General features: G+C 44.3%; 1 protein-coding gene across 2 annotated transcripts in view; it reads right to left on the bottom strand.

The window, feature by feature from the left end:
* BMPER (BMP binding endothelial regulator) overlaps positions 1–9,403 on the bottom strand; it is a 147,607-nt gene extending 138,204 nt beyond the window's left edge. Inside the window, exons 1-2 of one of the 2 annotated variants that reach the window (XM_059488713.1) lie at positions 9,215–9,403; positions 5,593–5,678 (exon numbers count right to left, since the gene is read on the bottom strand). In XM_059488713.1, coding sequence (XP_059344696.1) covers positions 5,593–5,678; positions 9,215–9,248 — 120 coding nt within the window. In that variant the 5' untranslated portion in view covers positions 9,249–9,403. Of the gene's footprint in view, positions 1–5,592; positions 5,679–6,485; positions 6,707–9,214 lie in introns of those variants that run through there. The other variant, XM_059488702.1, reaches the window with a different exon arrangement.
* Between the last annotated feature and the right edge of the window lie 8,332 nt (positions 9,404–17,735).

The raw sequence follows: 17,735 nt of genomic DNA, 5'->3' as shown, positions 1-17,735 counted from the left end.
ACTTATCTATTTCCTTGCAGTTCCTCACTTCCACCCTGTCCCTTTCAGCTGGCATTTTTGGTATGTTCATTTTGGAATTACACACACCACTGGCCAATGGATACATTATTCTTGGATCCCTGCTTGCTTCTGGCGAGATGCTCAGGGTCTATGGAGTCGATGACAAACGAGCATGAAATGACACAGCTCTCCCCACCGCTGCTGGCACCACCACCTGTCATCGTTGTCACTGCTGAGCCCATCTCACCTTCACAAAACTCAGCACTCAGAACTTTAACTGGGGCTAAGTTAATTCTGTGGTCTTTTCACATTCTCGCTCCAGAATTATGCACAGGTTCTCATTTCACCTATTTCCGACGGACTGCGGTGTTTTTATGTCTTTTCCACGTGTATGTTGAAGCACGTATTTCTTGAAAGCAAATGCCATAATATCAGTTGAGAGCCTACTTCTATTTTGAGAGCTAGATACCTTCCAGCCAAAAAGCTGTACCAACAAAAACTCTACTGAATTTCATCATTTACCGTACTTGTACCAGATCTGAACTTAAATATTCCATGCCTGTTTTAAATGCTGACAGTTAAATAAAAGAAACCTAATCAAAAATTCCCTTAATAGTCCATTAATAGCATTTTTCCCCTAACATTTCAAAATCCTCCATATACAAAAAGTCCCAAGATTACCAAAATGTTCTAGGCTTTTATATTTATGAAGCCTTGTTTGGTTCTACTAACAGAAATTTACTTATGCCTCCACTACCTTCAGCCCAAAACTTATACACAGAACAGAGCAAGATCTGAAATTGTCATGCACAACATGTTTGGGCTTCTCAAACTGCACAAAATGTGTAAATTGTTCCTACAGATTAAAAAAAAAAATCATTTTTCCACAGATGGATAATTTTAGAAGATAATTTTTGCATTAGGTAGTGTAGCTATAATCATTTGCAGTCTTAAAGCATGTAATAACTGGAATCAATTTCTCCAAGTGAATCAATAGAACTCCATTATGAATACCATCAAGATTATGTATTTTTACCTACAATCATCATTACCAATTCAGGCTAGTTCCCTAAAACACAAATTTCTTTCATTCATCTTCATGACCCACAGTTTCACTACTTTGATTTTCAGAAGCCAAAAAGACTTAAGACATTTTTACTGTTGGCCACTAAGCATGACATAATGTCACAATCATATGTTCTCCAACATTTTTTGTACTGTCAGGGGCCACACCATTATCTGAAATAACAGTTTCCCTTTTTTGGACTATTTTTTTTCATAGGGTTGGTTACCTTACTGCCCATCACATCCAGCATTTCCTTTCAGCGTTTACCTTCATCTGATACCCAACTTGGTGTAGCTGAGAGCAATTCCCATCCTTTAATCAGTAAAGTCTTTAGCTATAAACATAGTTGCAATGGGATGTTCAGCCATGGCATGATCAGAAAAACAATTTTCCAGTGCAACTTCTGTGTATCTGTTTTACCCATCAGCTCTAAGTACTTTCCCCAGGATGTGTGTTTAACAGCATATAAGGTGAAAGCATTTAAAAACAGGTACTTTCAGTTGCCTTCAGCCTTCTCTGCCCTTTTCCAATATCTCAAATCCTATGGAAAACAAGGCTGGATGTTTTGGTTCCAGAGGCAGTGCTTCTCCGAGGAGATGCAGAGCCACAAGACATTCAGAGTGGAAGTGGGCAGAGCACCAGAGCACTCTGGCTCTGACAGCATTTTGCAGACAGCAACAGCAAGGTGTAAAGCATGCTTCCCCAAACCTCTGGATCATGAAGACAGCTTTAATTTGTCTTTTGTCCATCCATGCCTCAGAAGAAGCTCAGGAGAACAGACACACCAAAAACCTGGCATTGTGCAGCCTGCCTGTTGCCAGAGAGACACGAAAGAAAATGAGTATGTTCAGATTGTGACTGTGTCGCCCACATCACTTGTAAAGTGGAAGTGGATGAAGTAAAAAGCAATGTCTTTGTAGTCAAACCATTAGACCAGGAGTTAGGAGACCCGAGCTTTCATCAGTCCTACAAGAAATTCCTTGTGGATAAACCACATTCTGTTCTTTGACTTTGATGTTTGTCTCCAAAAGGACAAAAACAAAATGGCCATTTGTTGCACTCAGCTATAATAATGACAAGTTCTTTGGAGATCAAATTCACTCATGCTTATGTCATTGTTAAAGTGTGGTAATTGTAAAAGTTCACATTGAAACTATTGTCTTAGAGGTATTAAAAATTACCACTTTTATGGCATTATTAAGACCATTTAGTAGAGACATATAAATTATGAATGTGGGAACTCGAGACTTTGCCCACAGAGGCTTATTCAGCTGGTAGATTTTGCACGCAGAGCATTACAGTGTTTATGTACACACACACCTACACACCCTTACTCTTACCTGTTTCTTTATATTAAAAGCCAGCATCAGAACTGTTCCATGCACTCCAACACATTTCATTTTGACAAGGAGGTCCATCCAAAACAGAACTATCTCACTGTGGGTGCAATGCCTTTTTTATTAGAAAGCATTAGCCATAGTTCCGAAGTGAATGGCTTACCACACACCATATACGAAACCTCCAGCACATGACCCTCTATGTGAACTTCTCTATTACCTCAACTTCTCTTTCCACATGTTAGAGCAAGTGCTCAAGGATGAGCAGATCTGGTTTGGTAGCTAAACTTGGCTATCTCTAGGACATCCCCATCAACGTCCCTCTTGTATTCAAGATTCAGGAGTTTGTGTTAACAATAAAATTCTAAAACAAGAGATAGAACCTTCCACCAAAGAGGTGTCCACATACAGCAGTCTGTGCTCTATCTGCTTTACTTCTGCTCATGTTCCTACCATGAAAATCAGTCCACCCTGTCTGTGCTAATCAATGAGAAAAGAAAACTTTTGGTTTTGGTCTTCCTGCCAAGACTTTCCAGTGGTGTAAAAGGAATTGATTTTGTAATTGCTCTTTGCAGTCTTCATTTCATTATTGCAACTTACTCATTATCCATGAGCTTCCAATGTTTACCACATTTGCTCCTAGAGCACTACCTGTTGCTTTACCCTCCAAAATAATTTAGCCTATTAAGAGAAAACCAGAGATCATTTTGCTTGTGCTGCCTCTCATTCCCTCTTACTAGGATGTATCTGCATGCTCCACAGGACAGTCTGCAAAGTTCTGTCAAACACTTGATGATACATTTCCTGCATTTCAGTTCTGTGTCCTCTAATCTGTGAGATGGGCAAAGTCCTGGAAGGAGGTTAATGGAATCATAGAATGGTTTGGATTAGAGGGACGCCAAAGATCACTTGGTTCCAAACCCCTCACCATGGACAGGGATGCCACCCATTAGATCAGGTTGTTCAGGATCCCCATCCCTGGCCTTGGACACTGCCAGGGATGGGGCACCCAGAGTTATTTAGATATTCCTCTTCATCCCAGAGCTGTTCAGATTTCCATAACTTGTGTTGTTATTTATGGCAGCCTATGGTCATGGAAATGCATCACCACTAAGGAAGACACACCAGAATCCAATCTGCAATTCCAGTGACTCTCTTTACTGGTGTTTTTAATATAGGTGCCCGCTGTTGAATTTTCTGTCATCTCCTAAACAGCAATTGCTTCCTTTCTGTAACAGCTGATCAAGCTCTCTTTTTAATTCCTCACTTCTTACAGTATGAATTTCCATCAGGTTTGCCCTTGAAGAGTATGATCACTCTTCCAGAAAAAGTTCCTCACTGAATTGTTATTAAACAATCAATATTTCTAGTTGAATGTAAGGCAGTCTGGTTTTCTATTCCCTCCTGGTCACAAATCACCCCATTTTTTTCTTTTGTTTCCTCTTTCCCTAGACCTCTTAAAATTGATCTTTTCCCTAGTGGCAGGCCTAAACAAAGATTTCAGCAAGGGGCAGTCCAATAAGTCAATGCTTTGGATGTCGCACAGCACTAAAGCCAGTATCTCCAGACTGGTTTCCATCTCCTCTACCAAGTCTCCCAGCTTCCAACTCAAGAAACAGAGATTGCATTTATCCTTTGGCAGAAATAAAGCCGAGTGCAGCCAGGGCAGGTAACTGCAGTAACTCACTAGGCATCTGCGTGCTTAATAAAACATAGTGTTCTCCTGGCACAGAAAGGAGCCAAATGCCCTCAGCTGCCATTTCACTAAAGTAAGCCCTGCAAACCACAGGGATTTAGAGTACTTACATCCAATGCTTTTTGCAGTTCTTCATGCTCGCACACTAAAAGGGTGCTCATTGATTTAATAAAGCCAAGGTCTAGAGAGATCTATAAATACAAGTGTTTTACCCTCATGCATTATTGCCCTGATGCCCAAGACTGAACTTCTGCTCTTTCACAGATAAATTGCTTCCTCGCTGGTTAACACCAGCTTCCATTAGCAAAAGTGGTGGCTGACATATTTGGGAAGGTGATCCATGATAAAACACAGCTTCATCTCTCTCTTTGCTTTCCCTTTGATTTCTTTACTCGTCACATCCCATGCTCCTCTTTTTCCCATCTGACTATGCTCAGAAGAAATCAATAAGGTATTCTTTATCAATATAACCTATAAAGTTATCAATGATCTCACTAAAATCTACTGAATTCAGTGCAGTGACAGATATCAGCCTTGAGGGGTTCAAGATGCTCTTGATCCTAGAGTTGCCAAAACTGCCTTCTAAAAGGCAGTCTGAAACAATTCTTTACATCTTTTATAGGCATGCAATAATAATAATAATAATATCAATAATATTAGGGGAGGGGGGGTGTTGATATTTCAGTCCTAAAGTAGAACACGTTCTGTACATTCAGCTACTCTGTAAATTCCAAAATGTAAAACATAGGGCTTTCTAGCCTATACTTTTCTTTGCATTCAACAGTAAATTAAGGTTTATGGCTTTTATTTAAAAATATCATAGGAAGTTTTATTTAGAATGACTGTTTTACAATAACTCCTAGGCCTTGGCTTGTCCAACTGAACTGCTCCCAAAAATGCTTAACTTTAAACAGAACGACAAGGAAGCAGAATGTTTCTCCCCAAAATGTGCATCAGCTAACAACACCATTAACCACTGTACTCCCAGCACAGAAGGCAAAGCACTCTGACAAAAGCATCACTTGTCCTTTCACTGTCGTGCTATTACAGCACATTCAGTCACGTTGCTGCCTTCATCTCGCACCCTTGTGAGCTCCTCACCCACTGGGATTGTGACAGGGACCAGCTGGGAGCTCAAAGCAGCAGCGTTCCCAATCCTTACCTTTCCTTCTTTTTGCTGAGTTACAAACAAAGACTTCTGGGTGCACCCCCAACTCTGTGAAAGTTCTCCCCACAAATTCACATGGTAAACATGGTTTCACAACGTCCTGAAATAAAGTCATGTACAACTTTGTGCCCGGGTTTTAAAGTCAAAGAAATGATTGCCAGATCATGTATTGGGTTACTTTCAATTAGCTCAGCTCTGAGATAACCTTGTGTTACATAAAGGCAACAGAGTCACCCAAGATTCGATTATCTGAAACATTCCCCTCTCTGCGCAGTTACATTTAGTACACGTCTGGATGTTCTTACTAGCTGAAATACACACTTACCAGGCAAACACACATTATACAAGGGTTGTCTGTGATAAAAGGTATCTGCAAAATTTCCCCTTCATTTTCACATTTTGCAACCGATCCTGAAATAGAAATAAAAATTTTAAAATACTAGCATATTTCATTTCGCCCTGACAGTTTTGGAAACTGTCCTCGTCCACTCATGTTTAACCCTTGCTCCATTCCTAGCCCTCGATTTTAAACCCTGCCGTAATTTGCCCAATTTAATCAGTTCAGCATTTCTGCAAGATTCTAAAGAGAACAGGGAATGAGTGGCCTTTTATTGCTGCACAAACCTAGACTTGCTTTGTGCCCCAGTTATAGCAAAGAAGGACGCTTTTTCTTCTCTCGGATGACGTGTGGAGAATAACGAGTACTCCATGCAAAGCAGGATACGTCTAAAACGATAGATCCAGAGCTCACTGAAATCAGCCGAAAGCTGTCCACAGCACTCTGAGGAACCGGACCAGCACAAGCCCTAAACTAAGCATCCTTTCAATGCGTGGCAACCACTTGGCAAATGAGTCAAAATTAGCAGGCTGACTGTCAAACTGAATCAAATTAAGAAAGCCTTTACGGCCCTAATGCTGATTAGTCGGTATTCTGTCACGCTGGAATCACTCCTCAAAGCCTAATGGCTCCTCGCCTGCGCTAGAATTTGATTCTGCGTTTCGCTCCGTGCCCCAGATCCCAGGAAAATAAAACCCTCGAGGGGAAACAGGGAGAATGGGGCGGGGGAGGAAAAGCAACAAGAAAACCTTTTTTTGGGGGGGAGAGAGGCACGGCCGCTGCGCTCACCTGCCCCAGCGCAGGCGGGCGCACCTGGGGCCGCCCTTCCCGCGCAATGCCACCCGGCGCAGGTGGGCCCGCAACGCCCGCGCCCGCCGTACCTGTGAGCAGGGAGGAGGCCGGCGCGCCGGGCAGGCACAGGACGCCCAGCAGGACGGCGGCGGAGGCCGGGGAGAGCCGCGGCATCGTCCCGGGGGTGCCGCTGCCCGCCCGGGTGCCGGCTGCGGGGCAGCGTCCGGGCCGCGCCGTCGGGCGGCGGAGCCCGCCCACCCCCGGCACGCCCGGCCCAGCACCGACCCCCGGCGCCGGGCAGCGGCGGGGGGTGGGGAGCGGCACGGGAGACCGCGGCCCGCCGGGGAGTCCCACCCCACGGCGGCACCGGGGGAGGGGACTGCGGGCGCGGGGAGAGCGGCTGTCAGCGCCTGCCCCTCGGCCCCGCACCCCCTCTTTCCATCACCCCCCTCCCTCGCCCGCATCCCTTCTTATACCTTCCTCTCCCCATAGTCCCTCCTCCGGCACCCTCCGGCCCCCATGCCTCCCTCCCCCCCGGCACACACGCACAGACAGGCTGCCAGCCCCAGACCCCGTTTCCCTGCCGGGAGATGCCCGGCCACTCCCTCCCGGCCCCACCGAGCACCTCCCGGCCCGGCAGCGGCGTCGGGGGCTGCGCCCGCGGCCGCTCTGCGGGAGGGGCGGGGGAAAGGGAGAGACAGGATCGAGGAGAAGAGGAGGAAAGAAGAAGAGGAGCAAAAGGTAGAAGAGGAGTAGCAGGGGAGGAAACGCGGATCCTCGGACAGGGCCGGGGTACCTGGGCAGAGCGCGGCGGCTCCGGCGGGCTCGTCCCCGGCTGGTGTCAGCGCCCTCGGTGCTGCGGGCAGGTTTTGCCAGCCGCCAGCGAGCGGCGACAGGGAAGGAGGGAAAGAAGGAAGGAAACAAGGAAGGAAGGGAGGGAGGGAGGGAGGGAGCGAGGGGTCGGAGGCTGCCCGCCGAGAGCTCCGCAGAGTGGCTCCGCTCCCCGCTGCCCGCCCGGCCGGGGCCGCCGCTCTCCCTCGCCTCCCTCTCCCACAGCCGCTCCCCGGAGCCGGCCGCTCCCCGAAGGGCTCCTCCGGCCCTCCCGCCCGGCCCCAGGGCTGCCTGTCCCCCTCGGGTTCCCCGGAGCTCGGCACGGCGCGGGCTCGGCCGGGGGCAGCTCCCGGGCCGCGCTGTCCCTCCCGAGCCCGGCCCGCCGAGCGCGTCCCTCGGCCCGTCGCTTCCCGGTGAAACCTTTGCAGCTCCTCCCTAACACTTGCAGGTCCACGCTTTGCTGTCCCAGGTGCAAACACGGGCAGTGTTAGCGACAGATATCCCCACACCCAGCGTTTGTGCGCACAAGTAGGCGCGGGGTCTGGACGGGATGATACTCGGGGAGAGTGGCAGGAGACTCTTCTGTGACAGATCTTCCCCAGCCTGCTTTACAAATCGATTCCTTTCAAACTGTGATGTTTCACGTGGGGAAATGAACACTGTCTGAAATTTACAGCTCTGACAACAAGCTGAAAAATGCTTCCATATTTCTGCACGTTCTGATTTAATTTCTTTGGGGGCTGCATGTGAGGTATGATTTCCAAAATGCTTACAAATAGTGGAAAATCAGGTGCATGGCAGGCTGGTGTATACAGGACTGCTTCAAATACATTTTATTTTCCAAGACAAGCTGATTTGCAAGTTCATTTTGAGAGTAAAACCCAAAAGCCAAGACCTCTAAAAGTCTACACCCTTGCTCTAAAAAGCAAGATACGTACACCTCACTTTCAACGCAACTTGTCACCTACCTTTAGGGTAGAAAGCAAAAGTCCTAAAACAGCTGAAATTGCACCTATGGGAGGGACTGCAGAAAACTGATACCGATCACCTTCTGGACATCACTATCAAAATCCCTCTCCCTGAGGAAGGGAAACCTACTTTTTTTCTTCCAACCTCAATCTGTACAGGTTGAAGCTGCTTAGGAACATAGAATAATTTAGATGCCATTATAAGGGTTTTGTATTCCCTAAAAATACAAGTGAGGCCCAAAACTTTCTCCACGCTGTGTAGAATACATTATAAACTCAGTATATAAGTACAAAGCATGTAACCTGGAAATATTTTTTTTTTCTGGGAAATATAATTTTTACATTTCCATGCATTTTAAACAAAGATAAGCCTGTAGAGGTACATATTATTACACACTACTCCAGAACAGATTTTCACAAATCCAGATGTTTTTTCCATTGGAAAGATGTACTGAATCTTCTGGTAAACTGGCCTTTTCTTACTTCTCTATCTGTAATCAGTGGTTACATTTCCCTTTTCTAATTACAGTGCAGCCACAGCCTTTCTAAAGCAACAGCCATAGGAAAAATAAATCTACGCTGATAATTTCTTAAGTGACAACTACCACAGGAGAGTACTTATATTATCAAATGCATCGAATCTTCTCTTTATGCTGGTCTAAAATTCATTAAATATTAACATCACCCGGTGTGAGAAACACACAAATCACAATGAGGGCATCAAATAACAATCCAGGCATCCAAGTAACAGCAGGGAACATGCTAAAATAGTCTGGAAAATGCAAAGAGGAAAGTTCTTTACAAAATGAAGACAGGAGGTGACAACAACTGAGCATCACACTCAATCCCTGCCATAATTCATTCACTTAAGACAAATACTTCATGAAATCATACTAAAGCAGAGCAGTCACAAAGCAATGTGTTCAAATTTGTGACGTGATTTTCCTTTTTCCATGGAAAGAAACCCTTGTCATCATCACTAAAGCACCTTCCACACACTGATTAGGCCTGAAACTTACCTCTGAACATGTGCAGCATGAAAACCTTGTCCATGGGGTGAGCTCACTCTGTCTGTGCATCTTCTGTTGCGGCAGCAGTGCTGAGGAGAGGAATTTGCTCGTCTTCCTTGCTTGGAGCATCTCCTGAAAAGGGACTTTAGGTCTCCCTGTACCATGGCTACTCCACACCTATTGCTGTCCAGTGGAAGAGCCTGCTGAGGAGTGATGCTGCCTCCGAGTCTCCCTGGTTCCCTATCTCCTCTGTCATCGGGGAAGAGGGGAGATGAGAGAGACACTCATCCTTAGCAGCAACCTTTGTTGCTTCCTTGGTATTGATAATGATGACATATCACAGGGGAAGATCACTCATTTAAATCTCTCATGAAGTAAAACCCAGCCTGGGAGGGAAATATGCCATCTTAATCCTCCCCCACCTTAGTTTCACCCGCTCAGCTCAGTGCTACAGGTTTGTCTTGGCTTTTTATCTCTCCTATACCCATTCTGCCAAGCCTGCCTTATCAGGGATCAGCATCCTTTTTCATTGAGTTAAGTTTCAAGGTGGGTTGGTTAATTTTTTCCCTTTTGTATCCCTGTTTAAAGAGGGACCTATTTTTCCAAGCAACATTCAAAGCTGCGGTCATTTCAGCAAAATCAGAGGGTCACACTGAAAAACAGTGTCCTGCTATCAGATACACACAGAGATTTTGTGCTATGGCAGCAGTTAAAACAGCAGTCATGTCATCAGACCACTTACCTCTTTTGTATAAGCATTGCATGGTATCAGCTGCTATTGAAAGGATACGTTCATTAGTTCTATTTAGTGCTCGGCCTTGGCTCTTCCAGCTGATGGAGCAGTAGCTGTTCACAATTAGCACTTTGTGCAGAGCTCAGCTCCTTCTCCAGGGATGCTGTCCCAGTGGTCAGCCATTAAAGAACGTCATGGTCACCCAGCACCCACCCTAAAAGAAAAACAAAGCTTTATGCTTAACAACAGCAACCCTGAAGAAGACAGTGATCACATTCACATTTCTCCTCATGATTTTTTTTGCAAGTCAAAATCGCTAGGAGGCCCATTCTCCACGGGCTAGGGAATTCTTCCAGAAGTGGCAGAAGGCAGCCATGAGTCATTAGCATTAGCATATATTTTCTTTTTTTCTTTTTCTTTTGGGAAGTCACTTTTCTAGGTCTTGGGCATAGGTTGTCCTAGAGTTTCCCTATCATGCAAGAAAGAGTGCAATAAACATGCTGCATGTACATCAACACTGCAAGTGTCCCTGCTTTTATTACTTTTATGTTGTTTCACCTTATTCTAATACAGTTTCTTTGTGTTTATGAGACTCTTAGCATAAAGAAGAAAATATGACCCAGATATACACTGTCTTTAAGGCTCTGTAGATTGGCACAAGTTGCTGCTTCCAGTTCTGGCTTGCTAAAGAACTATGCATTTACAAGGTAGTGAAGGTGGTTTGCATATCTGATCAAGCTTACACATTTCTATTGTTATTAACAACTTGCAAAAGATAAGGAACTCTCCATCCAGTAACTTACATCATCAAAACAAAGGTCAGGGTGAACACATCTGCTGTAGTTGAAGGCTGATAAGCTTCAGCCCTAAAAATTCTTGCAGAAAGACCTATAATTTGGGAAACTGTTTTACCTTTATGGTGCATCAGCACACAGCAATTGAGAAGCTCAGTAGTAACTCACAGGATTGTGATGAAGACATGGCACTTTCCTGCAGGAGAGCAGCTGGGAGTTTACAGTTCATTCCTCAGTTCTGAGTGGGCTGCAGCTTTTGAAATGTCTTTGCATTCATTTCAGAGCTTAATCCTGTTCTAAAGTTAAGAGTATCTGCCAGTGTGAACAAACAGTATTTCTTGCACACCACTTCTCCTCTAGGAGATGATGTTAATAAACCCCAAGAGTGGCCTGATTATGTCAGAGAGGTGCTCCTGACAAAGCTCCACTTCTGCAAAATATTCAGGAAACTTAAATGGATGCAAGCAAGGTCTGGAGATCCCACCAACAGGTTTTAAAACTGTAACAGGATTAAAAATCACATATGGTCAAAGTCTTTAAATAAAAGTAAAGTACAAGAAGTATCTAAAATTTACAGTGAGACTTACTTGCATAAATGTTTATAAATTTTATCAAACAACTCATAATTTTGACAGTTTTCCATAAACCCCTGGAACATGCAAAGCATTTAATTTATTTGTGGCAAGATAAAGATAATGAGCAGCATTTTAAAAGTTTATTAACATAAAATGTCCTGGCACAGTCATACTTACATACTTCTATTGTTTAAATTATATTTTCTAAGAACTCAAAAAAAACCCCCAACTTACAAAAGGGAGCTTCTGATTGCAAAAGCATTCAAAATTATCCTCATCATTTGTATTCATGGAAAAGCAAACCAACCAAACAGCATAAACTAAAATGGATACAAGCACCAGCCATACCTCAAACTGAAAAATGCTTGTGTGCAGCAGAAAATATGGCTCCAATATGGAGACAATAGACTGCTGAAATAGTCCATATCAAATATGCTAAAACAACAACAAAAGAAGTAAATTACAGCAGAAATGCTGAAGTTATCCCAGTGATGGGATTCCCAGCAGAAGCTGTTCCAGAGGCCACAGGCCAAGCAAACAGAGTAAAGCAGTGTCTGCTGATACTCCTTTCTGTTATTTCACTGCTGTATATAGCTTGCCTTACAGAGATAATAAAAATTATTTTATGTGAGTTATGTGGGGTTTTGTTACATTTACCCTTGAACATCTGCTGTGTCTGATAAAGGATAAGAGCTAATGAAATCACATGAAGAGTGGCATACATGGAGAACTGCTTTGTTTCCAATTTGTGAGACAAACCAAACCCTGCATTTTGCCTGCCTGTTCTACTGCCTGGTGAGTGCAGCAAACAAGGAGTACCCAAGAAACACTCTATAAAATGGAAGATTGATTGATTAATTGATTGATTTGAGATGAGGATGGACCCTGTCTGTACTAGACAGGTTCATTATCCCATTGCCTGCCCCTGCAGAAGACAAAATATGCTTATTGTGACAGTAGACATTCCTTCCAGCCAGGATCCAGTTGAGAAGCAGCTGCCTCTCCCCGGCACAGAAAGACAAAGGCTTTCATTTTTGCTAAAAGACAAGTCTCCATGGTATGCATGCTGTAAGAGCATCACTTCACCCACTAAGAGTGTACCCCATGAGTCCATTCCTCTTGCTGCTGGTCTCCTTCACAGCAGAATTTCTCCCAGGACTGTTTTTTCTTTTGAACGACAACCAAACGCTTGCAAACTCATCGGTGAGGTTTGAGGAACGAAATGCACGGACACTCGGAGCCTGCTCTCCTGCCCCTGTGCCCTCATTGCACCCACGCGAGGCAGAGGAGCCCCGCGAGTTTCCCGCCGCCCGCGGGCCGGGCCTGTGCGCGCCGCCGCCGGCAGGGGGCGCAGCCGGGAGCGCCGAGCGCCGGGCGGGAAGAGCGGGAGCCGCTCCCGGGAGATCCCGAGCCGCGGGTCCGCTGGGAGCGAGCGGGAGAATGAATCCCTGTGGCACCATGGCGGCGCTGGGAGCGCCGAGGGCAGGGCGGGAAGAGCGGGAGCCGCTCCCGGGAGATCCCGAGCCGCGGGTCCGCTGGGAGCGAGCGGGAGAATCCCTGTGTGACCGTGTCTTGGTCCCACCTACACCAGCGAAGTGCTCTCTTGGTTTATTCTCGGAATGTGGCTTTTCTTTTAACTCTTCTAGCTTTGTCTGTACAGGACATTCGCTTTTGCTATCCCTGCGACACACCTTATTTTATCCGGAAACAAAGAGTTTTACAATACAATAACCCCTATTTATTGTTGTTTTCCAAATACAAACCCTTATCAATTTACTGATTACCTTTTATCTTCAGTATATTGGCTATACAACATTACAGCTGGTAATGCTGTCTATAGCTCCTTACCCTTCCTTCTTGGCTTCTGACTGAAGTGAAGCACACTCAATTAAACAATAATACCCAATCGGTCCTGCTGACTGTACCACACACACAGAAAGCAACGATCCGACAATCATAAGCAGCCTTGTAAAGCCCCATCAATCAGGATATGTCCAAATAATGCACCTGAGCAAACTGGGGCAATCCTGCACTGATCTGCTGAAATTTCTGCAAGTTATGCAGCTTCATAATGAGTAACATGACCATTATTAAAGAAGCAATACTGCAAGATTTAATAACTATAACTGAGCTGCCCACCACTCTTATTGGCTTAATTAAAACCTGAATATTCTGCCTATGTTTAAACCAAGTAGATGCACATACACACACAAAAAGGCAGAAATAAGAAAGTATTCCAGCAACAAAGCAGAAATTCATTAAAATTGCATTTCATTTTGCTACTGATTTCCCCAGGTCAGATTAATCTCAGACCTTCACCAAAAAGAAAACACAGAGCCACTCGGGCAAGGGGAAAAAAATGCACTTCCAGAAGGCAGTGTAATTCATCTACCTGCCTCTGAACTATCTAAGGCTCTTTCAAGAGATGAGAGCAACATTAAATGTGCCAGAGGTGGGCTTTTGGTGTCATTACACAAATCTGCAGGGAGTTTTGCCAAATCCCTGAGTTTTCTAACAGTAGCATACCTCCAAATACATCATTCAGAAGCATGAGGTGAACAGAGACAGGGAATAGTATTTACTTTGGGAAAGTATCAGTCACATGTCTTGTATATATTAGCAGGTTAAACCCAGGAGAGGCAGCTGAATTACTTGTGACCAAAGAAAACAATTAATCAACAGTTTTAAGGCTTCACAGAATTTTAAATATGTATTTACATGTGGTATACACTATTTATTTTAGGTATCTTTAAACCTAGACTCTGAAGTCTGAAGTTGGCAGAAGATGGAAAACATCTTCTGAGGGGTTGCTTGGTGATAAACTATTTTCAGACAGAACAGAATTTGTGGCCTAGGGGTTCTGGGGTTTAAACTGGAAAAACAACATTGAGCTGCCTCTTTACCAAATTACTTAAAATTCTAATCAGTTTTAATATTGCTATATATTATTTTAATATTGATCTAATTATCTTCATTATTCTTATGTTTGGATTAAATTGAAGTCAGTCTCTATGGCTGTAGGGTAGCTTGTATTAGTATGGAAGTCAGATAATAAATAAGACCGCTAGTATTAAACAGAGAAAATTATGCTGCTGAAAGTATTTTGGAAACTGCTCACCATGCTAATAGACCACATAATTTAGACTTTTTCCCTGGAAACATTCACACATTAGAGTAGTCCCAATGAGGTCAGTGTGAATAATCCCATCATGGGCAGAAGGTCTTCTCCTGCAGGCGCTTTTGGCAGCAGGTGCCCATGGGAAGCCAAGATAACTCCATTCACAAGAGGGGTGGCTGCAGCATCAGGGTGCCCCTGTGTTCAAGGCTCACTTTGTGTTGGATTACCCAGCAGTGAGTGCTGTGCAGCCAGCCAGCGACACCTCTGGCCTGAGGATACACCATCATGGTCCAGAAGGACACTGAGGACACTCCACCCCATTTAGTTATCCCTCACATTCCAGCTGGCAACAGACCTAAAACAATCCACAAACTCAGCTCAGCGGCACCTAGGGTCACCCAGTGTTCCCTGGGACAGAGCGGTTTAATGGAAACCAGACAGAAAGAAACCCAAAAGTCCAACTGGAAGCCTCTGGAGAAAAGATGTGTGATTGCTCCATGTTTACAGACTACACCATGCAAGCTGCATGACTTGGCTGCCCACTGGCATCCCTTGGATGGCTTGAGTGGGACAGCAGCAAGATGGAGAATCCCAACCTTTCCCTAGAGATCACCAAGGATGGCATTTCTAAGCTTCCACAATTACTTTCTTAGATGGATTTGTTTTGAAGTAGGTGTTTACTTTCATAAATGCTCTTATGAGGAAAGAAAAATGTCAAATAACAAATTACAGAATTGAGGGTTTCTCTATCCCAGTGTAGAGCTGCTTTCAATTGCTGCTGTGCCAGCAGTAATGAAAACAACTGGACTTCTTAAAAGACCATTTCTGTGCATTTGTATTTTTTAAAAAATCAACCTCATGATCCAAATGATGATGACTTCACATCTGAGCATTTCACAAAATGACAATGCAGGCCATCTATTAGAGAAAGTAATTCTGTGAGCACTAGCCAGCACTCACAACAATTCCACAATTTGCCTTTGGATCCACTCCAGCTGAATGAATAGGCAGCACATTTCCCAAAATGCAGGAATTTTGCTGCCATGAAGCACACTGAGGACAACAATCAAGCCTCAGCTTTGTAATGATGGGATTTTAAAAAATGGTCATTTAATTTAAAATAGTCTGTGGTTTGTAAAGCTGTTTCTGCAGAGCACACAAGCACACAGAGGATGAAATGCACACGCTTTCACAGGCCTTCAGCTGCTGGCCCAAGTGCAAAGAAGGATTAAGGCAAGACAGCTTGAATTTACATGATGCAAACTAGAAGGATCAGGAAGATGGCTCTGAAGACTATACTTTTTTTTGTCCTAGAAGAGGGATAATACAAACTAAGTAGTTTTTTTACAGCTAGCAAGATCCAGCCAGATTGCAAAGGTATGAGCATGGGAGCAGCCAAACAATAGCTCTATTCTCCCACAACCAATTTCTCCAAATCTGGAGTCTCACTTTCTGGTTTCCCACACTGAGCGCAGGCCTCAAATTTAATTAGAAACTGAGTGCAATCCAAAACATTATTGGTTAGCTTTGATAATGCAGGCCTTAGCAAGGCAAAGGACAGGAACTGAACCAAGCCTAGCAGTGTGGCACAGTAACCCTACAATATTCCCATGGGCACACAGTGAAGATGAAGAGAGGTGTGGGAAACTGTAAGGAAAGGCAAAAAACTCTAATACCAGCTTATGAGTATTTGCTAAGCACCACTCTGTGTACAGTTTACAATGGGTGGAAAATACATAAAGGGGAGCCAGAATTCACCTCTGACATGAACTGGGTGAAGGCACAGAGCTGCAGGAATCTGTGGTGAGTTTTAAGGGATGCTGGCACAACCTCTGCTGGAGTTGTGTGCTGGAGCAGACTTACCCTTGGGAAGTAAAACTGAGCATTCCCATTTCTGCTGTGTTCAGGAGCAGAGAGGAGCCTGTGCAGCTGTGGGGAAGGGGGAAAAGGGCTACTGCACAGCTCAGGGGCTGCACAGGAACACTGTCTGAGCCTTGACTGAACCCAGATTCATTCTGTCCTAGCTCAGAATAAAACCCACACTCTGTTCTCCATAGAAGACACATGACTAAGTCTAGCCTCAAGCAACGATGAAGTAGGCTTGCAAAAGTAGGGTGCTCCTTTTGCTTGTACCCTATGGCTGGGTTTTTTTGAACAGAAATGTGCCCTGGCCACATTGGTTAGTAAGTTTACCATTTTGGGAGCTGCTCCGCCACACCCGTGGGATGGTGAATCAGGGAGAGTTATACAACTTCGCTGTTTATGGGAGGTTTCACCCACTTACCTCTGCTGTGCTGCTCTCTCTGCTCGCAGTTGTGCACAACCAGTTTTGAAGGATGGGTAACCAAGAGTAAAAATAATATGGAGAAGGAATAATTTGTCTTTGAACTTGGTGAATAAAAATTCACAGTAGTGAGGGCCATCATCAAAAAGAGACAAACAAATTTCAAATCAGAAGTCAACCTGGAAATTATTTGGTAAGGAACCGCCATACAAAAAGTCACAGTGCATAGTCACAGTGCATGTAGATTTCCATAAATGTTATGAGAAAGCCTCCCCCAACTCTACTGCAGCAATCCAAGTAAACAAATATTCAGGTAAATTCCTGAACTCACTTCCTAGCTCAGTCCCCAAGGTATGGACACATCCACTGGTTTGAGATCTAAGAAACCTAATTCAGCTAAACACTTCAGGGTTCAGACTTGTGTTTTGGTATCCCTAATTTTCTCCTCAGTGCAATGTTTTTCTTTTCAGTGCAACGATCCTGAACAAGTAGGACCAGACTGTGTTTCTGTGCAATCAAACTGTCAAGCTGAATGTAGGGAGCTCACCAGGCTCAGCATCTCTCAGCATTCTGTAAACTGGAAACCAAAAGCCAGTGGGTAGGCTTGAAAAAGTAGTTGATCTTGGTGAGAAGCAAAAAAGGTTAAATGCACAAAGCTCTGTTAGTCATTTAGTTAGGGATTTATTTGCTCAGTTCTAATTTTAACTTTGGTTAGCCCAATAAAAGGTATCACATCACCGTCTGGGTAGCTGTCGTACAAAAAACAATGCAGCTACCAACTTTCCTCCATTGGATGACATACTTGGGCAGTAGCCCTTTAAAAAAATACATTGGCTTTTTTAGTGCACATTTGGTTTTCCATTCATATTTTTCCTGATGGTGAAAGCAATGTTATTCATCCCAGAGAAGAATAGATACATTGTATTTCAAAAGTTTAACCAAAACACGCAGTTTGCTGCAAATTTTCCTTCTTTCAGGATTTTTAAAACACACCTACGAAGTGGTGTGTTTGCTGCTGGGCAAAAT

This window comes from Ammospiza nelsoni, chromosome 1, assembly GCF_027579445.1.
Source record: "Ammospiza nelsoni isolate bAmmNel1 chromosome 1, bAmmNel1.pri, whole genome shotgun sequence".
In the NCBI taxonomy this organism is placed as follows: Eukaryota; Metazoa; Chordata; class Aves; order Passeriformes; family Passerellidae; genus Ammospiza; species Ammospiza nelsoni.
Note: the sequence above shows the minus strand (reverse complement) of the source record. Positions and strands in the feature narration are given on the sequence as shown.